The sequence below is a fragment of the Labeo rohita genome, chromosome 2 (genome assembly GCF_022985175.1).
Source record: "Labeo rohita strain BAU-BD-2019 chromosome 2, IGBB_LRoh.1.0, whole genome shotgun sequence".
NCBI lineage: Eukaryota > Metazoa > Chordata > Actinopteri > Cypriniformes > Cyprinidae > Labeo > Labeo rohita.
The window spans coordinates 34,987,324-35,009,070 of record NC_066870.1 but is presented as its reverse complement, the minus strand read 5'-3'; the positions used below and the strand labels follow the sequence as shown (position 1 = coordinate 35,009,070).

Genomic DNA, 21,747 nt, shown 5'->3' with positions numbered 1-21,747 from the left:
GTATGTATATATAAAATGTGTATGTGTACTAAATATGTGCATGTGTGTGTATATAAATGTATATACTAAATATGTATGTGTATAAATGTGTTTATGTATATATGTGTGTGTATATAAAATGTGTGTATAATGTGTATATATAAAATGTGTATGTACTAAATATGTGTGTGTATAATATGTGTGTATGTGTGTGTATATACTAAATATGTGTGTACTAAATATGTGTATATAAAATGTGTGTATATACTAAATGTGTGTGTATGTGTCTGCGTGTATAAAATGTGTATATAAAATGTGCATATATACTAAATGTGTGTGTATAATATGTGTGTATATAATGTGTGTATATACTAAATATGTGTGTGTGTATAAAATGTCTATATAAAATGTGTGTATATACTAAATATGTGTGTATAATATGTGTGTGTATAAAATATGTGTATATAATGTGCGTATATACTAAATATGTGTGTGTATAAAATGTGTATATAAAATGTGTGTGTATATTAAATATGTGTATGTGTGAATAAAATATACGTGTATATAAAATGTGTATATATACAAAATATGTGTATATAAAATGTGTGTATATACTAAATATGTGTGTGTGTACTAAATATGTGTATATGTGTGTATATAAAATGTGTACATACTAAATGTGTGTGTATAAAATATGTGTGTATATAAAATGTGCGTATATACTAAATATGTGTGTATAATATATGTGCATGACAGGATATGCTGTATATATATATATATATTTGTGTGTGTGTGTGTGTGTGTGAGAGAGAGAGATGATGTATTAAAATAACCAAAATAAACCATAAATGAAAAATGTTAAATTAAATTGAAAAAATTAAAAGCAAAAATAAAAATTATATTTAAAAAAAGCATTCAAAAAATAACAAACAACAAATTTACTTTAGAGACAAACTAAAACGATAATATAAAAATAAAAACTCAAAATATGACTAAAAACTAATATTAATTGTAGCTCAATGATACTACAATAACACCGCTTGGCAACTAAAAGTAATATTAGTTTAAATACAAAAATTACTAAATATATAATTACTAAATATATATATATAAATAAAACAAATCAAAGTATACAAACCTTCCACTGTATGTACATTATTGTACAGTGTTTTTTGTGTGTTTTTTGAAGACTGAAAGACACTAAAGCTAGCTTCTGTGGTAACTGAATGCCTCAGAAACATTAAGTTAAATTTAAACAATTGCATAACAATTGTAGGCCTACGAAAAAAACAACAATGGATATACAGTACACTGGGTCCAAAGTAGAGTCACGCCACCAAGTAGTTTTAATTCAGCCCCATTTCAAACTAGCTGTAATATAACATTACTGTCATATCACAGCTACTTACAGTAACCGCACATAAAAAACGACTGCTACAGTTCTTTGATCAAATGCCATCATCAGCCTCTGAAACACATTCAAAAAGTGCAACAGTGAAGAATCAATGCTTATTATTAAAATGTAGCCATTATAAAAAGTGTCATTTACAATGTCCACCTTCTTCAGGCTGGAGTTATTGCACCGCCAATCTGATTTATGCAAAAAACACAGTCACTGAGTTATTGCTTATGAATTTTTCCCTGGCGTCAGCCGAATGAAAATGCATTTTTTGGTTGAAAAAAAACAAGACGGCCAGGAAATGGAGTTTCCCCTTATTACTGTGCACTCGTCCCTTCAGAATACAGATTATATGTCTGCAGAGAAGTCATAGTTGATTTATAAAGCTTTGGAAAAAGACCTAAGATGCCCATATTATGAGAGATACACTATGCAACCTCATAAGAAAATAGATTATTCATAATTCTTATCCATTTATAGCTGTTTAAATTCCTGAATTTTTAGCATAGGTTAGACTTAAATGAATATTAGATAGAATGAAAAAATGTCCCTGTATGTCAGTAACCTGATGTAGTACAAGCATTTCCTTCATATCACTAATTCATTAAAAAACACAGTAATAAAGCTCTTCTGTAGTGCATAATCTGTTATAAAAACTTCATCTATTTTTCTACTGACCACACCAAATTTCAGGGGTTTTCCTTCATTGAGTTTTTTTTTTTTTTTTTTTCGCTGTCCATTCACTTAATAAGTATGTCAGAGATATTGTACCATTCTGGCCATTAGAGTTGGCCAAGAGTGTGTTAAAATCATTCATAAAAGGTTATGAATGAAGAGCAATCATCCATAAGAGGAATGTGGCTGGAATGAGGGTGAATCTCACAATATGTCCAGGTCATATTTCAAATTAACAAAAATAAGAAATTATTTTATTACATAAAGAAATTACCCTTGGGAGCATTTTTTGCATTTTGACATTATTATTTTTCATGACCAATACACACATTTCACCCTCAAATTCCCATTAATGTAATGCATCTGGATGTTTTCTGTTTTTTTTTAAGATTCTCTTTACTGTATTACAATGATCACATAAAAAAATATTATTATTTATTATATATATATTATTACTATAAAATTGTGTATATATAGCCATTATTTATTTACATTTTAACATTTCAGTAACAAATATTTGATTTTTGCATTACTGTAATAAGAATTTAAGGGGAATATAAATATACTTTATTTTATTACGAACTAAATTTCTCATTTTTTTTCATTTGATTGTGAGATTCACCACACAATTCATTGAAAGCAGCATTATATGTTTGGCTTGATAAACAGCCATATTGACTGGACAAGCGGTCCATGACCTGGCACAGACACAAGTGTGCGTGATTCATTTTCCTATGAAGAGCAATCACTTCCGTTGCAAACCTCTGGCTTCTCTATACTCAGTTTGTACTGGACTTTCTTCGAGAGGAACCTGCAAACAGGAAAAACAACAAAACTTAAACAGCGTTTAAGAGAGAACAACAGAAGCTCTGCTGGAGGAATTAACTGATCCTAATACGAACCTGGAGAAGGAGTTATCAAATATAAGAGTATATTCTCCAGGGTTTCTGACCTTCAGCTGACCCTGAATTGTTTCCTTATGAGAGTTACATCTCGTCAGAGGGATCAGAACCTGAAAAATTTAAATATACTTTAAAACATAATTAATTCCTGTGATCATAGCTGAATTTTCAGCATCATTACTCCAGTCTTCAGTGTTCCATGATCCTTCAGAAATCATTCTAATATGCTGATTTGCTGCTCAAAAATACAAAAGAATGAAATTTGTGTCCAAGCGGTTATAAATTGGCTGGAAAGCAGTAGTATGACATAAGCTGGTACTCTGGCAGAGTTCATTTCCAAGCATTTTAATAGCGGGGTTCAGCTGGCACATGAACCAATAAACTGAGAAATGCTGATGAATTTATGGCCGTATGTCATGCGTATGTTACCTTGGCCTGTTCTAGAGGCGTATCTGTGCTCTCTTTGTACACTACACTGAAGCCGATGCTCTTGGGTTCGGAGGAGAAGACCCAGCTGATCGTAGGACCCGGATGTGCAGCGGAGATGAGAATGACACTGTAACAGCTGGACTTGATGAAGAGCTCTCTGGACTTATTGCCAAACTGAGTCACGTCCTCTACACTAAACGGCACAGATAGCCTGTGAAATAAAACACAATGCTGGTTATGCAATATTGCCATTCTAGATGTGTTTTATTAGTGCAACAATAATAATAGTAATAATAATAATAGTTATTATTATTATTATTATTATTATAAATAAATACCATAATTTTGCAAAAATCATAAGACCTTTAGGATCCATCATGACCATTGTGTGTCTCACCAGTGGTCATGGGAATTTAATAAATATTGCAATACTGGATTTTTTAAAATACATCTTAGCAATAATAATACAAAAACTTATGATTACAATAATTAATAACAATAATTTTGCACAAATAATAAGCACATCAGGAACCATCATGAGTGTTGTGTGTCTCACTAATGTTCATGGGAATTAATAAATATTGCAATATTGCATTTATTTTTTGCAACAATAGTATTAATTCTTATGATTATAATAAATAATAACAATACTTTTATTGTGTCTCATGCATTGTCATTGAAATTATAAAATACTGCAATACTAGATTTTTTTTGGCTCAACAACAATATTAACAACAATAATAACAATAATAATTATTATTTACTATTTTTACAAATAAACAAGGGTGTCAGGATCCATCATGAGTGTTGTGTCTCTTACGTTCATGGGAATGATTAAGTATTGTAATACTAGATTTTATTTGATGATAATAATAATATTAAAATATATAATATATAATAAATTATTATTATTATTATTATTATTATTATTATTATGCAAAAATACAAGCATCAGGATCCACCGTGAACATGATGTGTCTCACTCACTAGATTTAAAAATACAAAAAAAAATACTAGATTTATGTAGTTAGTTATTTTCGTTTTAGGTTCATGGGAATGATTAAATATTGTAATACTAGATTACTAGACATTGTAATACTTCATTTTATATAATAATAATAATAATAATAATAATAATAATAACAACAACAGATGCATTTATGCAATACTAGATTTTATTTAGTAATAATAATATTTATAATAAGTATAATAATAAATTATTATTATTATTTTGCAAAAATCATAAGGGCATCAGGATCCATCATGATGATGATGTGTCTCACTCACTAGATTTAAAAATACAAAAAAATACTAGATTTATGTTTTATGCTTTAGTTAGCTATTTTGCATCAACAATAATATTAATTCTAATTATATTAAATTATAACAATAATTGTGCAAAAATCATAAAGGAATCAGGACCCATCATGAGTGTTTTGTGTCTGACTCACGTCTTCTCTCCAGATTTCAGCAGACAAATCTCAGCGTCCTGAACGGAGCCGATCAGCTCGTCTGAATCTTCTGTGCTGGTGATGTCACTGCTGCTTCTGCAGACATATATGCACTCACATATCATTTCCTGTCAGAAACTTAATTAACCACATACTAAAGATAAGCGCACACCACAGTGACATAAATGAAACAGCAACAAAGCCAGCAAGTTTCGGTATTATGTTTACTCAGTAGTCCATTTAGATACTCTGGCAGGCACCATGTGTGCATGTCAAATTTGCTCTGACGAATGAAAATAAATCCAATAATGAACCCCGAGTTCAGCTCAGCAGGAGCAAATGTAATTTTGTTTGTTACTTCAGCACAAATTCAGCACGTTGTGTTTAGTGCAGAGAATCTGTGCTAACTAGACAGGTGTGTGAGTTTGCGTGCATCTCACAGCTGTTGTGTCTCTGAGGGCTGCACAGCGGTGGTGTATAACGAGTCGCTGTCATGGACACAGTTCACCTCCTCTTCTGTGATGATGTCATATGCTGTGTCATCTGACCGAGGGGACTTCAGCACCCCTGTGAGGAGAACATTCACATTACACACAGGATTACAACACATTATCTGAAGAAAGGTTAGATTGTATTCAACCAATATGCATTTGGATTGCATTTAAAGCATTTACAGTCAATTCACAGTAAATCACATAAAAGGGTTGCAAAGCATGTTTGTTCTGCCTTCTATAACATCTTACATGGGACACCAGGCGTGCTGGTTCGCGTAGGGCTTGATATTGGGCTGTGGACTGGGCGTCCAGGACTACCCGGATCCGCATGTGCAGAATGGCGCTTACTGACGCAGTCCTTACAGCAGCGGTGGACATTTGTATCATGAGAGAGGCAGTAGTAACAGAATGGGCGCTGACAAAACCTGTTAAAAAAAATTATAGAAAAAACAAAAGCTATTATTTTGAGCTTTCTATTCATCAAAGAATCCTGAAAACAAAAGTGTAACACATTTTCCACAAAAATATTAAGCAGTTTTCAACACTGATAATAATAAATGTTTCTTAAGCAGCAAATCAGCATATTAGAATGATTCCTGAATGAGTAATGATGCTGAAAAATCATCTTTGCATCACATGAATAAATTATACTGTAAACATTTTTAAATACAAACAAATATGTAATATTAATAATATCCCTATGTAATATTATGTTACGTTTACTGTTTTTTGACCAAATAAATGCAGCCTTATTGATTTTATTTTATTTTATATATTTTAATGGTACAATGACAATTGTTGTTTTTATGTCTACATAGCACAACCATTAATAACAGAACAGAGAAACCACAAAAACTATAATAAATTATAAAATAATATAAACTATCAGTCATTATTGAACAGTAAGATTTGTAATGTTTTTAAAGAAGTCTCTTCTGCTCGCCAAGCCCGCATTTATTTGATCCAAAATACAGCAAAAGCAGTTATATTGTGAAATATTTTTACTATTTAAAATAACTGCTTTCTATTTGAATATATTTTAAAATGTAATTTATTTCTGTGATCAAAGCTGAATTTTCAGCATCATCACTTCAGTCTTCAGTGTCACATGATCCTTCAGAAATCATTCTAATAAGCTGATTTGCTCATTATGCTATTTGTTTTTATTATTATCAATAATTAAAACAGACGAGTATATTTTTTCAGGATTCTTTTTTTGGAGGGGAAAGAAATTAATACTTTTATTTAGCAAGGATGCTTTATTAATTGATCAAAAGTGATGATAATGATATTTGTAATGTGACAAAAGATTTCTATTTTAGATAAAGGCTATTCTTCTGAACATTCTATTCATCAAAGAAATCTGAAAAAATTCTACTCAGCTGAAATAAAAATAAAATAATAATAATAAATGTTTTTTTAAACAGCAAATTGTAATATTAGAACGATTTCTGAAGGATCATGTGACTGGAGTAATGATGCTAAAAATTCAGCATTAAAATCACAGGAACAAATTACATTTTAAAATATTTACATTTTTTTAATAAAAAATATATTAGAATAGAAAACAACTTAAAATTGTAATAATCTTTCAAAATTGTACTGTTTTTGCTGTACTTTGGATCAAATAAATGTTCGAAAATGTTTGACTGGTAGTGTACTTAAATATTATGCTACATGGATGTTTTTGGGTAGTTAAAAATAAGCTATTAAGTTTTATTATGTAGAGCAACCCATCAATCAGAAGACGGATGACTGACCAGTCAGAGCAAGTTAAGGGTTGGGTCAAGTATACTACACATATACAACAGACATTTATCGCTATGAAATCATAGGACACTCTTTAACTGTATCACATATATTTAAGAAACTGTGACAACCCGTTTCAAGCACAGCTTGGACAGAATTACTCATCACTGTCTAGCTACTGAAAGCCAGATGAACATCATTTCCGAAAAAAGCAATTTCCCCTTAAAGTTTTACCCCTGACCTGCAGCTATGTCTGCGCAGCATCCAGGTGAAGTTGTTGCGGCAGCTCAAACAGTATGTGACGTCTTTGTCTGTCTGTTCCTCAGCCCTCCTTTTCTGTTCAAACTCCAGTGCGTCCGACTTCTGCCATAAAGCATCTTTGTCCCTGTAGGGGGCGCCAGAGTTCTATTAACAACAGCTTGCAACAATTCAGCAGATACAGTTAAAGAATTGTCAAAAGCAGTTTTTGCAAATAAACTCTTCATATATTCTGATGTGACAGATATACATGATAGGTAACTACTGTATATACAGTAAGTCACCTTATGAGCTCGATGAGCCTCTCCTCCAGATTTTTTTTGGTGCGATAAAGGTCATCCAACTCAGCAGACATCTTCAGTTCAATGGCCTGCTTCTCCATCGCACTTCTGCTTAAGTTCACACCCAGTTCTTTACAGGACTGCTGAGCAAGAGCCAGTTCCTCCTCAGCTCTGATTAAAAACAAGAATCAGGCCAGCAGACATTCAAAACAGCTAGCAGAAAATAGAAAGCAAAAATTCCTATCTATCTATCTATCTATCTATCTATCTATATATATATATATATATATATATATATATATATATATATACATATATATATATATATATATATACACATATATATATATATATATATATATATATACATATATATATATATATATATATATATATATATATATATATATACATATATATATATATACATATATATATATATATATTTTTTTTTTTTATATTTTAATGTATGGACTAGCTCAAAAGCAATACAGAAATATCTTACCTTGTTAAGTCCACACTGAGGTTTTTGATCTGTTCCTCTTTCTGATTAATTAAACTTTCAGAATCGCCTATGAGGGCACTTTTCTTTTCGATCATCTGACTGTAATCGCTGTTGGCAGACTTTTAAACACAAAAAAACATGGATGCAAAAACATGTTGATTTTCATGCATTTAAAAGACGTTTAATCGAAATAATTAGGATTGGGAATATTTAGACACCTCAACATTGGTACTATGGAACCCCTAAAAATGCCTTCTCTCACAATTATATTGTTGGGTAATTTCACTGTATATATATTAAAATCGCTTTTGAATGCTAGTGCAGTACCACGAATTTTACAAGATAAGATCTGTGGTCAGTGGTGCTCAGAATATGCAAATTATGTGCAATTGTCCTATTAGTCATCTCTTCTTACACTGTTTATGTGGTAAATAAGGTCTGCTGTTTTTGTCATGCTCTTACACCACACAGCCAATTTCTCACGCCTTCTAAAGCACCCTCAGTTAAAACTATAATAATAGGATATCTGCAAAACAAATTTGCCAAAGACTCCTGTGTGCATTTGTGTTTGCGTTCTGGAAAGCGTCAAAATATTCTATTTATGTGTTTTCGTAGCGTTGAGCAATGTAGCCAATCATAGACATATCTGTTGATTTCTTGAATACCTGTGTTTGGCCACTGAGTTCACTCACAGGAAACCTAACACAAGGGTTTTTTTCCTGGCACGCTTGCAAATCCTCTCACTGTAACACGATGCAAATAAGAGGTTTGTCGATTATAAAGGAATATCATGAGATTGCGATGAACTAAAGTTAAGCGACACCTTTTTAGTGATTATTAAGGAAGGGCTATTTGCACATTTTCTAGAATAAATATAATCCATTAAGAATTTAAAGAAAATTTGTTCTTAATTCTGCTAATGGCCATGTACCCTTGTACAAGCAGCAAAGTTTCAGTAGTGAATATTTTCAAAAAGGAGAAAAATATAAATTTTCTAAAACGGATGTTCATGCACTACAGACTAATAAAAAAGTATTACAATTTTCACGTCAAAATATTTTAAATGCGGTTGCAATAATTTTTTAAAAGTAATGACTAGCAAATCTTGCAATTTTTTCACTGTACATGTGGAGTGGTAAAAAGTGGTAAAAAGTTAAATGTTTTGTAGCACTGCAACAGTTATTTTACATAATTGAAGGATAAAAACATAGTAACAGTACCATCATGACATTAACTAGGTATGTCTAGATGACAGACAAAACTCTGCAGACAGGTGTTTTGTACATATTTTGTATTTAAAAAAAAAAAAAAAAAAGTTAATTAATTTTCTATTTTAATATGCTTTAAAATATAATTTTTTTTACTGTGATGCAAAGCTGAATTTTCATTAGCCATTACTCCAGTCTTAAATGGTACATTATCCTTCAGAAATATGCTGATTTATTATTAGAATTCTCAAAATATATATATTTTTTAACAATATGCACTACTGTTTAAACGTTTGGGGCCAGTAAATTTTTATTCTTTCTTTTTTGAAAGAAATTAATACTTTTAAACTGATGAAAAGTGATAGCAAACACTTGCATTTTTAGAAAATATTTATATTTAGAATAAATACTGTTCTTTGTAACTTTTTGTTCATCAAATAATCCTAAAAAAGTATCACAGGTTCCAAAAAAAGCAGCACAACTGTTTTCAGCAGTGATAATAAATCAGCATTTTAGAATAATTTCTGAAGGATCATGTGACACTGATTACTGGAGTAATGATGCTGAAAATTCAGCTTTGATCATAGGAATAAATTTGATTTGAATGTATATTAAAACAGAAAAACACTATTTTACATCGTAATAATAATTCACAACATTAAATGTTTTCTGCATTTTTAAATTAAATAAATGCAGCCCTGATGAGCATAAGAAACATTAAAAAATAAAAAAATAAAAAACAATGAAAATAAAAAACAACCCCATATAACCATATACTGTAATGTAACAAGCTATGCTAGCAAGAGGCTAACCATGTTTCTTTTAGTGGCTCGTAGAACGTGTTGTTGGTTTTTGCGCACCTTTCCAAATATGGATTCACAATTCAGCACAATCCCTACTTGATAGAAAACAATGTCAATATCATTATGCTTTGAGATGCTATAAAAGCAGAGTGACTAGTCAGGATGCCTCAAAGAAATCATACAAAAACTATTTAAAATCAGTGCAGTGGAATGCAAAAGCACATTCTGCATAAATGGCCCTTAAAAGTAGGTTGTTTAACAGTTGCCAAAACTATAGCCTATGGGTGAGACTTCCAGTTTGTTATCTTCTATAGGGAAATAATGATAAGAATAATGTGCATTAAACGGCAAAACGGTTTGCACCACAAACCATAATTAAAATAAAACATTAAAATAATATGGTAAAACACACCAATTTTCAATATCAAGCAGCGAAAATAGTTGGACGTGGATGAGACTGAAAGCCAGACCCATAAAATTTACAAATGGTCACACCCACTCTTACTGGAAGAAAAAGGTGGATAGAATAGACTTGATTCATTCATTCATATTCTAGGTAATAAAATGAAAAGTAATATGGGACCATGTTACCTCGAGCTCCAAAACTTTGGACTCCAGACTTGAAACTTTCTCGACTTCATTGTCCAGCCTCTTCCTCAATGCATCCAGTTCCTCATTCAGACCCTTCGGAAAGACATTTATAAATAGCCTGGACAAAACAGAACAAAAACCATCACCAAGAGAATTTTAAATTCAATTACCTGCACTTGAGTTTGATGGTGCACCGCTTCATCGCTCAACTGTGACCTCAGTGTATCCACTTCTCTCTGTCGGCTCTCTTGAATGCTTTTAGCTTCTTCTTCCACCTGCTCAAGTCTCTCCTGCAACTTCTGCATGGCTTCTGGGACTCTCTCAGTCTGCTTTAGCTGCTCTTGAAGTCTTGCATTATCTTTTCTCAAGGCCTCCATCGAATCACTTAGAGTTTCCACCTCCTCCTGTGCCTCCATCTGCAGCTCCTGCAGTTTGGTAGAAAGCTCTTCCCATCTCAACTGAGCCTCCTCGTTCTGTCCCGTCAGCATGCAAACGTGAACCCCAAGCTCAGCTGTCTCAGTGTTGGCCCTGTGTAAGGCCTCTTGAGCCTCTCCGTTCTCAAGCACAAGCGTGCTATTCTGCTTTTTCAATTTGTGAAGCTCTTCCTTCATTTCATTCAGGTTTGTTTGGGCTTCTGCCCGCACCTTGGCCTCCATATCCCTCTCCTTCACCAGAGCATCTTCTCTTTCCCGGCAACGCAGCAGTTCCTCCACATGCCTACGGTTTAGCTCTTCCACCTGGGATTTTAGTTGCTCCGTCTGAGCCCGGAGATCTTCTCTGGAGGCTTCCGTCACTTCCTGCAAAGCCTGGATCTTCATCCTCTCCTCAGAGCTCACCAATAGCTGTGCCCGGAGCTCCACGACCTCTTCCTGGAGTCTGGAAACCTCCTTCATGTTCAGCTCAAGTTGAGCCTCAGCCAGAGCCAATCTAGAAGTGGATTCTCCATTATCAGTTCTCGAAGATTCACTGGCCTCCCGAAGGTGTCTAGAAGTCGTTGTTTTGTTCTCTTGTGGGACTGCAGCACTCTCGTCCCTTGATATACTCTTCTCCTCAAGTTGTTCAATCTCGGTTTCCTCGCTGTTCATCTGGCCATTCTCAAGATTTTGGTTATCCACCGTCAGTCCAGCCGACTCCAATTTGGTTCTCAGTTGCTTCTCAGAGGACTGTGTGGTAATCAGTTCCTTCTCCAGGGCGTTCTTGGTTTGCACCAGCTCCTTGCTGCTCTCCTCGTTTCTCTTCACCGTTTGGATCAGCTTGGCATTGATCTCCATTAAACTTGTGCACTGGTTCTTGTACTCTTCCAGTTTCTTGGCTTGCGCTTGGAGGCTCTGACTTTCCGCAGTCAACCTCTGGTTGAGATTCTCCAATTGCCGGATCTTCTGGGTAACGGTGGACAACTCGGTCACTTTTGCGTTCAATTGTTCTTCAAGCACACTTTTGTGTTGTAGCTCCTCATCGAGCTTTTTCTTGTGCTCCTCCAGTTGACCTTCCTTGGCCTCGAGTGCTCTCTGTACATCCTGCAGCTGAGTCCGGAGGTTCCCTGATTCTCGCTCCTTCAGGGAAAGCGCTCCCTGAAGGCGGTTGATGGTCATCTGCAGCTCATCAGCCTGCTGCACTGCGGTTGTTCGTTCTTTATCAGCAGACACTCTACAAGTGTCCAGTTTACTTTCCATCTCCTTAAGTTTCTCCTCCTGAAGCTTCAGCTCCTTGGCAAGTCGCTCAGCTAGTCTTGCCCGGTCTTCGCTTTCTCGTTTACACTCAATCCTTTCTTCCTCTGCCTCCTTTAGCTTGGTCAGTAGCTCTTGGATCCTCCAGGCTGAGTCGCAGTAGCTGGCAGCCTGGTGTCCTTTGTCGCTCAAGGCTCCGTCAAGCTTTGCCAGCAACTCCATGTTCCTGTTCTCCGCAACGCTCAACTTGGCTTCTAGGTTACGTTCGGATGTACGTAGAGCCTCTAGTCCCTGTGTGGTTGTATGGAGGCGATCTGTGCACTCTCTAACAGCTTTCACCACCTCCTGCTCTCCTTCTTTCTCTTGATTGGGACCTTTAGCCAAGAGTTGTTCTTGTAGGTTTTTGACCACAGCCTTCAGATCAGCTGCTTCGCTGGTGAGCTGCTGGATCTTTTCTTGGAGCTCTTTTTGTCTCAATTCTGACTGGTCAAGCTCAATGCGCAGGTCCTCAGAAGCACTACAGGATAGCTCACCTAGTTCCCCGAGATCACCTAGAAGACTGGAGCCAAAATCTTGGCCTTGAAAATCCGGAGCTTGCTGCATGAGGGAAAAGAGATTGAAATCAACAATGACTATGTAAATGCACTGCATTAGGTCAATACAATCTAAACTACTGTGAACACAGAAGGTCTACTTTGGTTTTATTCCTTATTTAATTTAATTAAAATAAATGCAATGTAATTAATTACTCCTTTTTGCGTGAGTGTGTGTTATGGTTAGTTTGCTGTTTGTAGGGCAATTACATGTGGATGAATATGAGTGAATACATGTTTGTAAATATGTGTTGTAAGGTTTGGATATATTTAAGAAAAAAATCTAATAAATAAAGTTAAAAAAGTTAGACTGGTGGAACAAAGAAAAGCAGACACAAATTTAAAATGTTGTTTTCTTATTATGTGATTTACATAATCACATAATAGCCTATGTATAGGTTCATTTTAACTACTGACAGACACAATAAAATAAAATAAAAACTGAAATGTTGTCTTGGCAACAAAATGAAATACATATGTTTAAGTGCTAAAATCTAAAATTCCAAAAACTGAAATGTAAATAATTTAAAGCTAAATAGAAAGATTTTAAAAAGCACATAACAAAAATCACTAAAACAATATAAAATATTGAAAATTATACTTATAAATTATAAAATTATTATTAAATTATAAATAAAATAAATAAATTATACAAAAAAAAATTATATTATAATTTTATAATATATGTGACCCTGGACCACAAAACAAGTCATAAGGGTCAGTTTTTTTAAACTGAGATTTATACATCATCTGAAAGGATAATAAGCTTTCCATTAATGTATGGTTTGTTAGGATAATATCTGGCCGAGATACAGCTGGAAATCTCGAATCTGAAGGTGCAAAAAAAAAAAAAAAAAAAAAAACAACTGAAAAAAATTCACCTTTAATATTGTTCACCTTTAATGCATATTGCTAATCAAAAATTAAGTTTTGATATATTTACAGTAGGAAATTTACAAAACATGATACAATGTATTTTTGGCTACTGCTACAAATATACCCATGATACTTAAGACTGGTTTTGTGGTCCAGGGTCACATATAATAACGCAATATATTACTTTTTAAAGCAAGAATAAGCAACATGTAATGATTACATTAAATGATACATCTAACAATCTGTATTTATGTATTTTACATATTAGGTACAGAGCGAGAGATTATGAGAATATGAACAAAAGCAATCATTTTAATGATGTTTCTAAAGTCTAAGGTGTTTCTAACATGTTAGCAAACCTGTGAGTAACTGCTGACCAAACTGTTGACACTTGAGCAGCGACTGGGTGGTTTCCATGCATGGGCGGGGTGAGATAGCGGATCCCAGAGTCTTTCTGTATGTGTCACATAAAAACAAAAAAAGGCACATGTATTGCTAACATAATTTCATTCACATTGTAAGCAGCTGCTTTGTTGGAAATGAATGAAAAAAAAAAATTATTTGCACTATACACTCTTTTTTTCATGAAAAAAAAATTACATATGATGTAATGTAACTGCTTACATGTCTTACAGTCTAAATGTGTTGAAATAGGGACTTTACTATTGTGACATGCATGGGATGAATTCTCATGAATCACCTTGCAAAAGTGGGCCAGTCAGAGTCAAGGTCGTGACCTCGGGACGCTACATCAAACTGGATCTCATTAAGCTCATACAAGTGATTGATGATATCGATGTTCAGATGGGACTTCAGGAAGGGACTGCGTTCATAATACCACTCACTTTGAACGACAAACATAAAATTATTACTGCTCAAAATGTTCTCAGAATGCTTGTTTCTCAGAGATGCTTTACCCCTGTGCATTCCTACAAATTTAGCTTTGCTTCTGTAACATAAAAAAACACCAAACTTTGGTTAACTCTGTTGTAGGTACTATAATAAAAACCGCTGACATTACGTGTATGAATGCTACTTTAACAAGAAGTTGCTTGTTTCAGAGAAGTGAAAGCAGGTGGAGGAAGAGAAATTAATGTGTTGATGAGTCGGTTCTGAATCAACACTTTCAGGTCTGTTTAAAGAGCAGCTTTGCACAAATGCATTATCACTCTCTATTCAAATGACTATGTTGAGTCATATGCAAAAACAAAATAAATACTAACTGCTAATTAAAATTAATTATTTGCAATTCATTGCAGACTAATTTGCTGAAATCTAACCCTTTTAAAGCTGGCTAGCAGAGCATGCATCTCTTGTCATGCATTTGCTTTGCTTTCGTGTGAAATTCTTACCACACTTTAAAGCCAATTGTGGTTGCACTTTCCACCAAAATGGTTGTTTACATGTTTGATCGTTCTGAGGTGTACATGCATTATATCAGTGTTATTTTAGTATAGTGGAGATACTATCATAGTTTTCATTGATATTTTTAATTCGTTTTTAGTTTTATTCAGTTTTAATTATAATTTTAGGTAATGTTTTTATTAGTTTCATTTTTTTGGCTTTTTAAATGTCTACATAGTTTTATTCATTTTTTAGTTATTGAATAGCATCAAGTTAAACTAAATGAAAATAAATTAAACATTTTAAGTTTGAGTTAACTGCAAATAACTAAAGTTGTTTATGTTATGTTATGTTTAATAACCTTACCCTAATATCCTTATAAAAACCTGTGTCACATGGCTTTTAGTTCATGTCAAATCATACACATTTGACTAATTTATGTGCTTTTTGTACTTTAGCAAAGCTTTGCATTTTGGTGCAATGCATCAAGCATCCTGTACAAGTTCCCACTAAGATGTTTGCATTTTTGCTGAATACATTACCTTGTGGTTTTGTAGTTTATAAGACATTGCTGAAGAGTGTCGGCCAGCCTTTGGTGCACAAGACAGTAGCGGATAAAAGCCCGTCCTTTCCCTAATGACGTCTTCAACTAAATCACACAGAGTAAACAAAGGCCTTGCATTTAAAAAAAAAAAACATATGCATGTTTTGAAATGAGAATTGAGCATGAAATATGTTCTGGTTAACTCTGTATAAATTACACAAGTGTCTGTCTGACCACAACACAACCGCTTCTCATTTTGTTGATTGCATCCGACAAACCCAAACCTAGCCAAATAACAATAACAACACATATGAAAATCAAAAGTAAGATAGAAACAACTGACAATCATTTTTGAGATTTAAGCTTAGATCAAAGGTCAGTGTGCAGATTATCTGCTTAACATAAGCATCACTACATGTTTATGCATTTATTTTCCCTTTTAGTATAAAAACATCAAACTTTTGGCAGTTTGATTAAATAATTAATCAAGAAAGTACAGTGTGATCTGGTTTTATGTTGCACATTTTGGCAAATGCAATAATAGGACAATTTTGTAATGCAGAAAATCTGAATACTGTACCTAGTGTAGTACACAGTGCATGCTGAAAAATGCTGTATGAGTAGTATGGTAATATGCCAATCTAAACACAAACAGTGTCTGTCAGTGGGACAGCAGATGGAGGATTACAGTGGGTGACCAAAGAGCATAAGGACACCAGATGGAAATGTTACACTACAGCTGACGCTGGATTTCTGGATTTATTCTGGATTCAAAACTCAGTGGCAAATGAATTCTGAAGAATTTTGTATGCGTTAAAAGTTCTTCAAATGAGGAACAAGGATGCTCTAATAATTAAATTATAACCTGTGAGTAATACAAGTTAATGTCTTAAACTGATTATGTTGGGAACAGGGCACAAAGAGAGTGATCACCTTTAATCTATATAGGTGAGTCTGAAAAAAATCTGCATGTTGTGGGTGATGGGTAGGTGGTTTTTAGGGTATTCCAGGTGGTTTCTTGCTGGCTAAGATTCAAAAAGACTCAAAACAGCTCTCCTCTACAATATTCTGGTCCTAAAATAAGGCTTAAGTCACTCCTTCAATGTCAGTCTATGTCTGGCCACTTCAAAAAGTAAAAGCACACACTATCTTTGATAAGATACACAATTTAAAGTACTATGTAAGTAGCACAAATGATGTGGGATGAGATGCACGCTAAAATTTGATACTTAAAGCTTAAAGAAGAAGTCCACTTCCAAAACAAAGATTTACATATAATGTACTCGCCCCCTTGGCATCCAAGATGTTTATGTCTTTCTTTGCTCAGTCGTAAAGAAATTATGTTTTTTTTTAAGGAAAACATTTCAGCATTTTTCTCCATATAATGGACTGCTATGGTACCCCGATTTTGAATCTAAGTATTTATATTGTACTTTTTTTAATGAAAATAACCGATCGTTTCGCTAGATAAGACCCTTCTTCCTCGGCTGGGATCGTTTACAACCGCACTTGGGATCGTTTGAAGCCGGATTTAAACTGCATTTTGGAAGTTCAAAATCAGGGCACCATATCAATCCATTATATGGAGAAAAATCCTGAAATGTTTTCCTCAAAAAAACATAATTTCTTTACAATTTACATGAACATCTTGGATGACAAGGGGGTGAGTACATTATATGTGAATCTCTGTTTTGGAAGTGAACTTCTTTAATAGTTTTTTTGACACTTATGCTTAAAAAAAGTTTAATACTTAAACTTAGTGCTTTGTCTCCCAAAGTATGAGCATTAGTAATCCTTACGCACTACAAATCACCTGCTTTGGTAAAGAAATAACATCCCTGTCTCTATAATGCACAATTCTTTGGCCTGCAAATGGTACAATCATCTTTGCGAGAGTCTACTGCTAGTTGAATGACCAACCTGAAGCTGAGAGTCACTGCTTCCTGCTTCAAACCCTCCAGAGAGGTGCAGATGAAAAAACGGATGTAAAAAATGTCAGAAAGCCAGCAACATGAAAGTGCGAAAGAGAAATGAGAAGGCAGGCTGGAGACAAACACGCACGTCTGAAGTGACGCGTTTTTCGACAGAAGTTTTGGCTTATGCAGTGGATTACCTCAGGGATTGATTTGACAAAGCGAATGCCGTCATTAGCTCCTTTAATCTTGGCCAAGCAGTCGCAGAAGTAGTCCCAGTAGTCTTTCCTGCTGCCCAGAAATGTGGTCCTCTCTTTCTGGTCAAACTGGACACGACGGTCAACAGGTTAATAACAAAGCAGGGTAATTCCATGCAAATGTCAACCTTGCCATGAAAAAATTCTTACCAAAGGTTTTTACTATAATGATAACACAGGTGTCAACATTTGGTGGTTCAAATACCCATGTGAGGTCTCTTTTAAAGCATTTTTTTTTCCTTTTTAGTGCATGACTTTCCATAGCCTGGTAAGTGCTATTTTCAAGCTTGTCACCTCCATAACAATACATATTCCTCATAAATAGACACGTAAAATTTAAAATACAGTAACAATTATATGATCTGTGAAGAGTCATCGCTTCTCTATTTGTTGGGTATTATTGCGTCTGGTTTGTGCATTTTAATTCGCAGAAATCCTACAAAGTATAAAGTCTCTCAAAAACTAAAAGTGTCCTTTTTTTGTCACATCCATAATGCATGATTGTTTCTCTTTTTTAATAAATAGGTAACTCGTGCATAGACTGATATTTTTCTGATGTTTAGACAAGGGTTATCAACAAGGGTTTATTAAAATATAAACAGATGGTTTGGTATATTGGGAACACATACATTCTCTAAGCTTTTATATGTAACATCCATAACGCTAAATGTCACATCCATAATGATGGATTTGCCCGGCAATCACCCTAAATTTGATGCTTGGTTAAATATGCGTGTGGAGATGCCCAGTCATCCAGGTCACTATCATTTCTATGTTAAACAACAAGAAACTAGTTCAGGTGTAACAACTAAATTTCACAGGATATTCCACTTTTTGCAAGTTACAACTAGTTTCACATTTTTTCACTGATTGAGGGAAAAATCTGCAGAATTGATATCTACTGCAGTTGTACTATGACTAGTAATTGAAAAAAAGCTGAAAAAAATTATTATAAATATATACATTTTAAACAGAAAACTAGAAATGTTGCATTGGCAACCAAATTAAATAAATTAAGTTGAAGTAGTAAAATTACTTAAACTAAAACTGAAATAAAAAATGTTTAAAGCTATTAAAGCTATATAATAAAAATAAAAAATAAAATTAAAATGTTTTATGTAAAAAGGTTCATTTAAAATATGAATAAATACTATAAAAGCATATAAATAATACTAAAATAAAACATAAGTCAAATTAATCATCAAATTAAGATTAAGATTAAATTATTATGTATTTAAACAATTATTTAAAAAATAATAATAATAATGAAATTAATTATGACCTCTGGCTGATATAAATGTAGTAAACGGGTAATTTTCTGTTGTTGTTTTTTTCCCTCCCCCAAATAATTAAAAACTTATTCAAATATGGACTAAATTATGGACAGATTTGCACAAAATACTGCACTATTACTGACATATAATATTTAAATCAAACCATTAAAGACACAAAAGACAAGGATATATAGAACTTGTATGGACATTTCTGCTGAATTCTGCAGTTGCAGGAAGGAGTTCCTGATGTACAAAGAAAAGCAAGAAACATAAAAACAACCTTAAAGACTGTGTCATACCTGCAGTAGGTACTCCAGTTTATAGCAGAACTTGTGAAGGCTGGAGCTGTCATCTGTGATGGGCTCTCCAGTATCACAATACTCTTTGCTCAACTCAGAAACTGCATCTGCACAAACAGTTGATATTCTGAGTTTCAGCAGAACATAGATTAAGTTATTTGCTTTATCTGTATTAAAATAGTCTGTCTTGTTTATTTCATAAGAAGCTATGTGAACATTTCAAACCCAAGCACAACAATATTTAGTAACATCTTAAGATTTCAATGATTTATAAAGGTCTGGAAATCACATATGTGACCCTGGACCACAAAACCAGTCATAAGGGTTAGTTTCTTGAAATTGAGATTTATACACCATCTGAAAGCTTTCCATTGATGTTTGGTTTGTTAGGACAGGACAATATTTGAGATACAAGTATTTGAAAATCTAGAATCTGAGGGTGAAAAAAAAATCTAAATATTGGGAAAATCGCCTTTAAAGTTGTCCAAATGAAGTTCTTAGCCATGCATATTACTAATCAAAAATTAACTTTTGATATATTTATGTTAGGAAATGTACAGAATATTTTCATGGATCATGATCATTACTTAATATCCTAATGATTTTTGGCATAAAAGAAAAATCTATCATTTTGACCTATACTATGTATTTTTGGTTATTGCTACAAATATACCCGTGCTACTTAAGCCTGGTTTTGTAGTCTATGGACACATATTTAAGTTTGTGTGTGATACATGTGTTGTGATAACAGAGAATACAGAGTATGTGGGGAAATTCTGCAGTGTCTCCCAGTTATTGGCCAATCAGTGTCAAGAGACTCTGTTCACATGATTGTTCACACATGCAAAGCACCACACTGAGTGTGTGATTTTACCATGCAGATCTCTGATTATTCTCTGCAGCTGATTTTCTCCCACTGTACTCATGGTAGGCTGAATATGTTAGGGTGGATGATTCATAAAGTCAACATTATGCCTGTAAAAGCAAAGAAAAAGGGTGGTACTTAGAGACAGCAATAAAACAGTAAAATTTAAACAGTTTTTGATGGCATAGCAATGTTATGAAAAAAAACATCCCATATTTTTACCATTTTAATTCTGAACTTATTCGTGTCATAAAATAAAAAACAGAATAATGTACTTGTGTAATCTTGTGTTGTGATCAGTTTGATAAGACTGCAAGTGCACAAGAGAGTTTTACTTTTGTTTTCAAACGTGCAGCCCAAAATTCACAATTCCTTTAAAAATATTATGATTACCATGAATACAGACTAAAACTCCAAATCATATCTGTAATATTTAAATATTATAATGAGACTAGGGAAACAAACGCACCTGCTGAACTTTACAACTTTAGCGTTTAGCGTTTCAGTCACATTTCTACCATAACCGTCAGCCTGTCGTCAGTATGAATAAATGTACATTTGATAAACATTTGTAAACGATGATAAATAGATGTAAATAAAGACATACTTCATAAAGAAAGATGATCTTCCTCATCGATTATTTACAGTAGATACAACCCTGCTTCCATTACAGGGGCGGTACTAAGATTGACTGACAGCACGCTAATCCAATCAGAGGCGAAAACGAGCACCAAGTTTGGTTGCGCGAGTGAAAAAGCGCAGTAAATAAAGTGTCATGTGATGATCCAGTTTTGAGTGCATCATAGGTAACACAACACATTTCAGGTGTTAGCATATACATATGCATCTCAAAAAATTAGAATATCATGGAAAAGAATATTAAAAAGCAAATCTTATATTCTAGATTCATTGCACACAAACTGAAATATTTCTTTTTTTTTTTCTTTTTTTTTTTTTTTAGTTCTGATTGTTTCGATTTACAGCTTAGGAAAATTAAAATTCAGTATCTCAAAATTAATTTTCATTTTGAGCTTGATTAGTTTGATTAATTTGGAGTATAAATATACAAGTATAATTACTGGGTACCTCCTGGACTAGTTTAGAACATGCAACCACAATTATGGGGATGACTACTGACTTGACAGTTGTCCAGAAGATGATCATCGGCACCCTCCACAAGGAGGGTAAAAATCTAGGTCATCACTGAAAAGGCTGGCTGTTCAGAAGTGCTATGCAAAAGGAGGCCCAACCAAGCACTGAGTGCATAATTAAACCTACTGTAGTGAACCTCCAGTTTTACTAAAGAGGTTCAAACAGACATTTATGGAGGACAAAAAGAGAACTGTATATAAATAACATTTCAATAAGTTCATCAAACATTAACCTGTAGG

The 21,747-nt window shown here is 33.6% G+C and overlaps 1 protein-coding gene across 1 annotated transcript; it reads right to left on the bottom strand.

The window, feature by feature from the left end:
- Positions 1-1,302: 1,302 nt before the first annotated feature.
- Positions 1,303-21,090, bottom strand: fyco1b (FYVE and coiled-coil domain autophagy adaptor 1b). The gene is given in 19 exon segments (XM_051134488.1): positions 1,303-2,864; positions 2,956-3,065; positions 3,385-3,595; positions 4,836-4,931; positions 5,276-5,402; positions 5,579-5,754; positions 7,320-7,463; positions 7,621-7,788; positions 8,123-8,241; positions 10,725-10,817; positions 10,895-12,988; positions 14,220-14,288; positions 14,290-14,314; positions 14,561-14,704; positions 15,747-15,853; positions 17,862-17,987; positions 19,492-19,598; positions 20,366-20,466; positions 20,964-21,090. Coding segments are annotated over 18 exon segments (4,047 nt in total). The 5' UTR covers positions 20,418-20,466; positions 20,964-21,090; the 3' UTR covers positions 1,303-2,785.
- Positions 21,091-21,747: the final 657 nt, after the last annotated feature.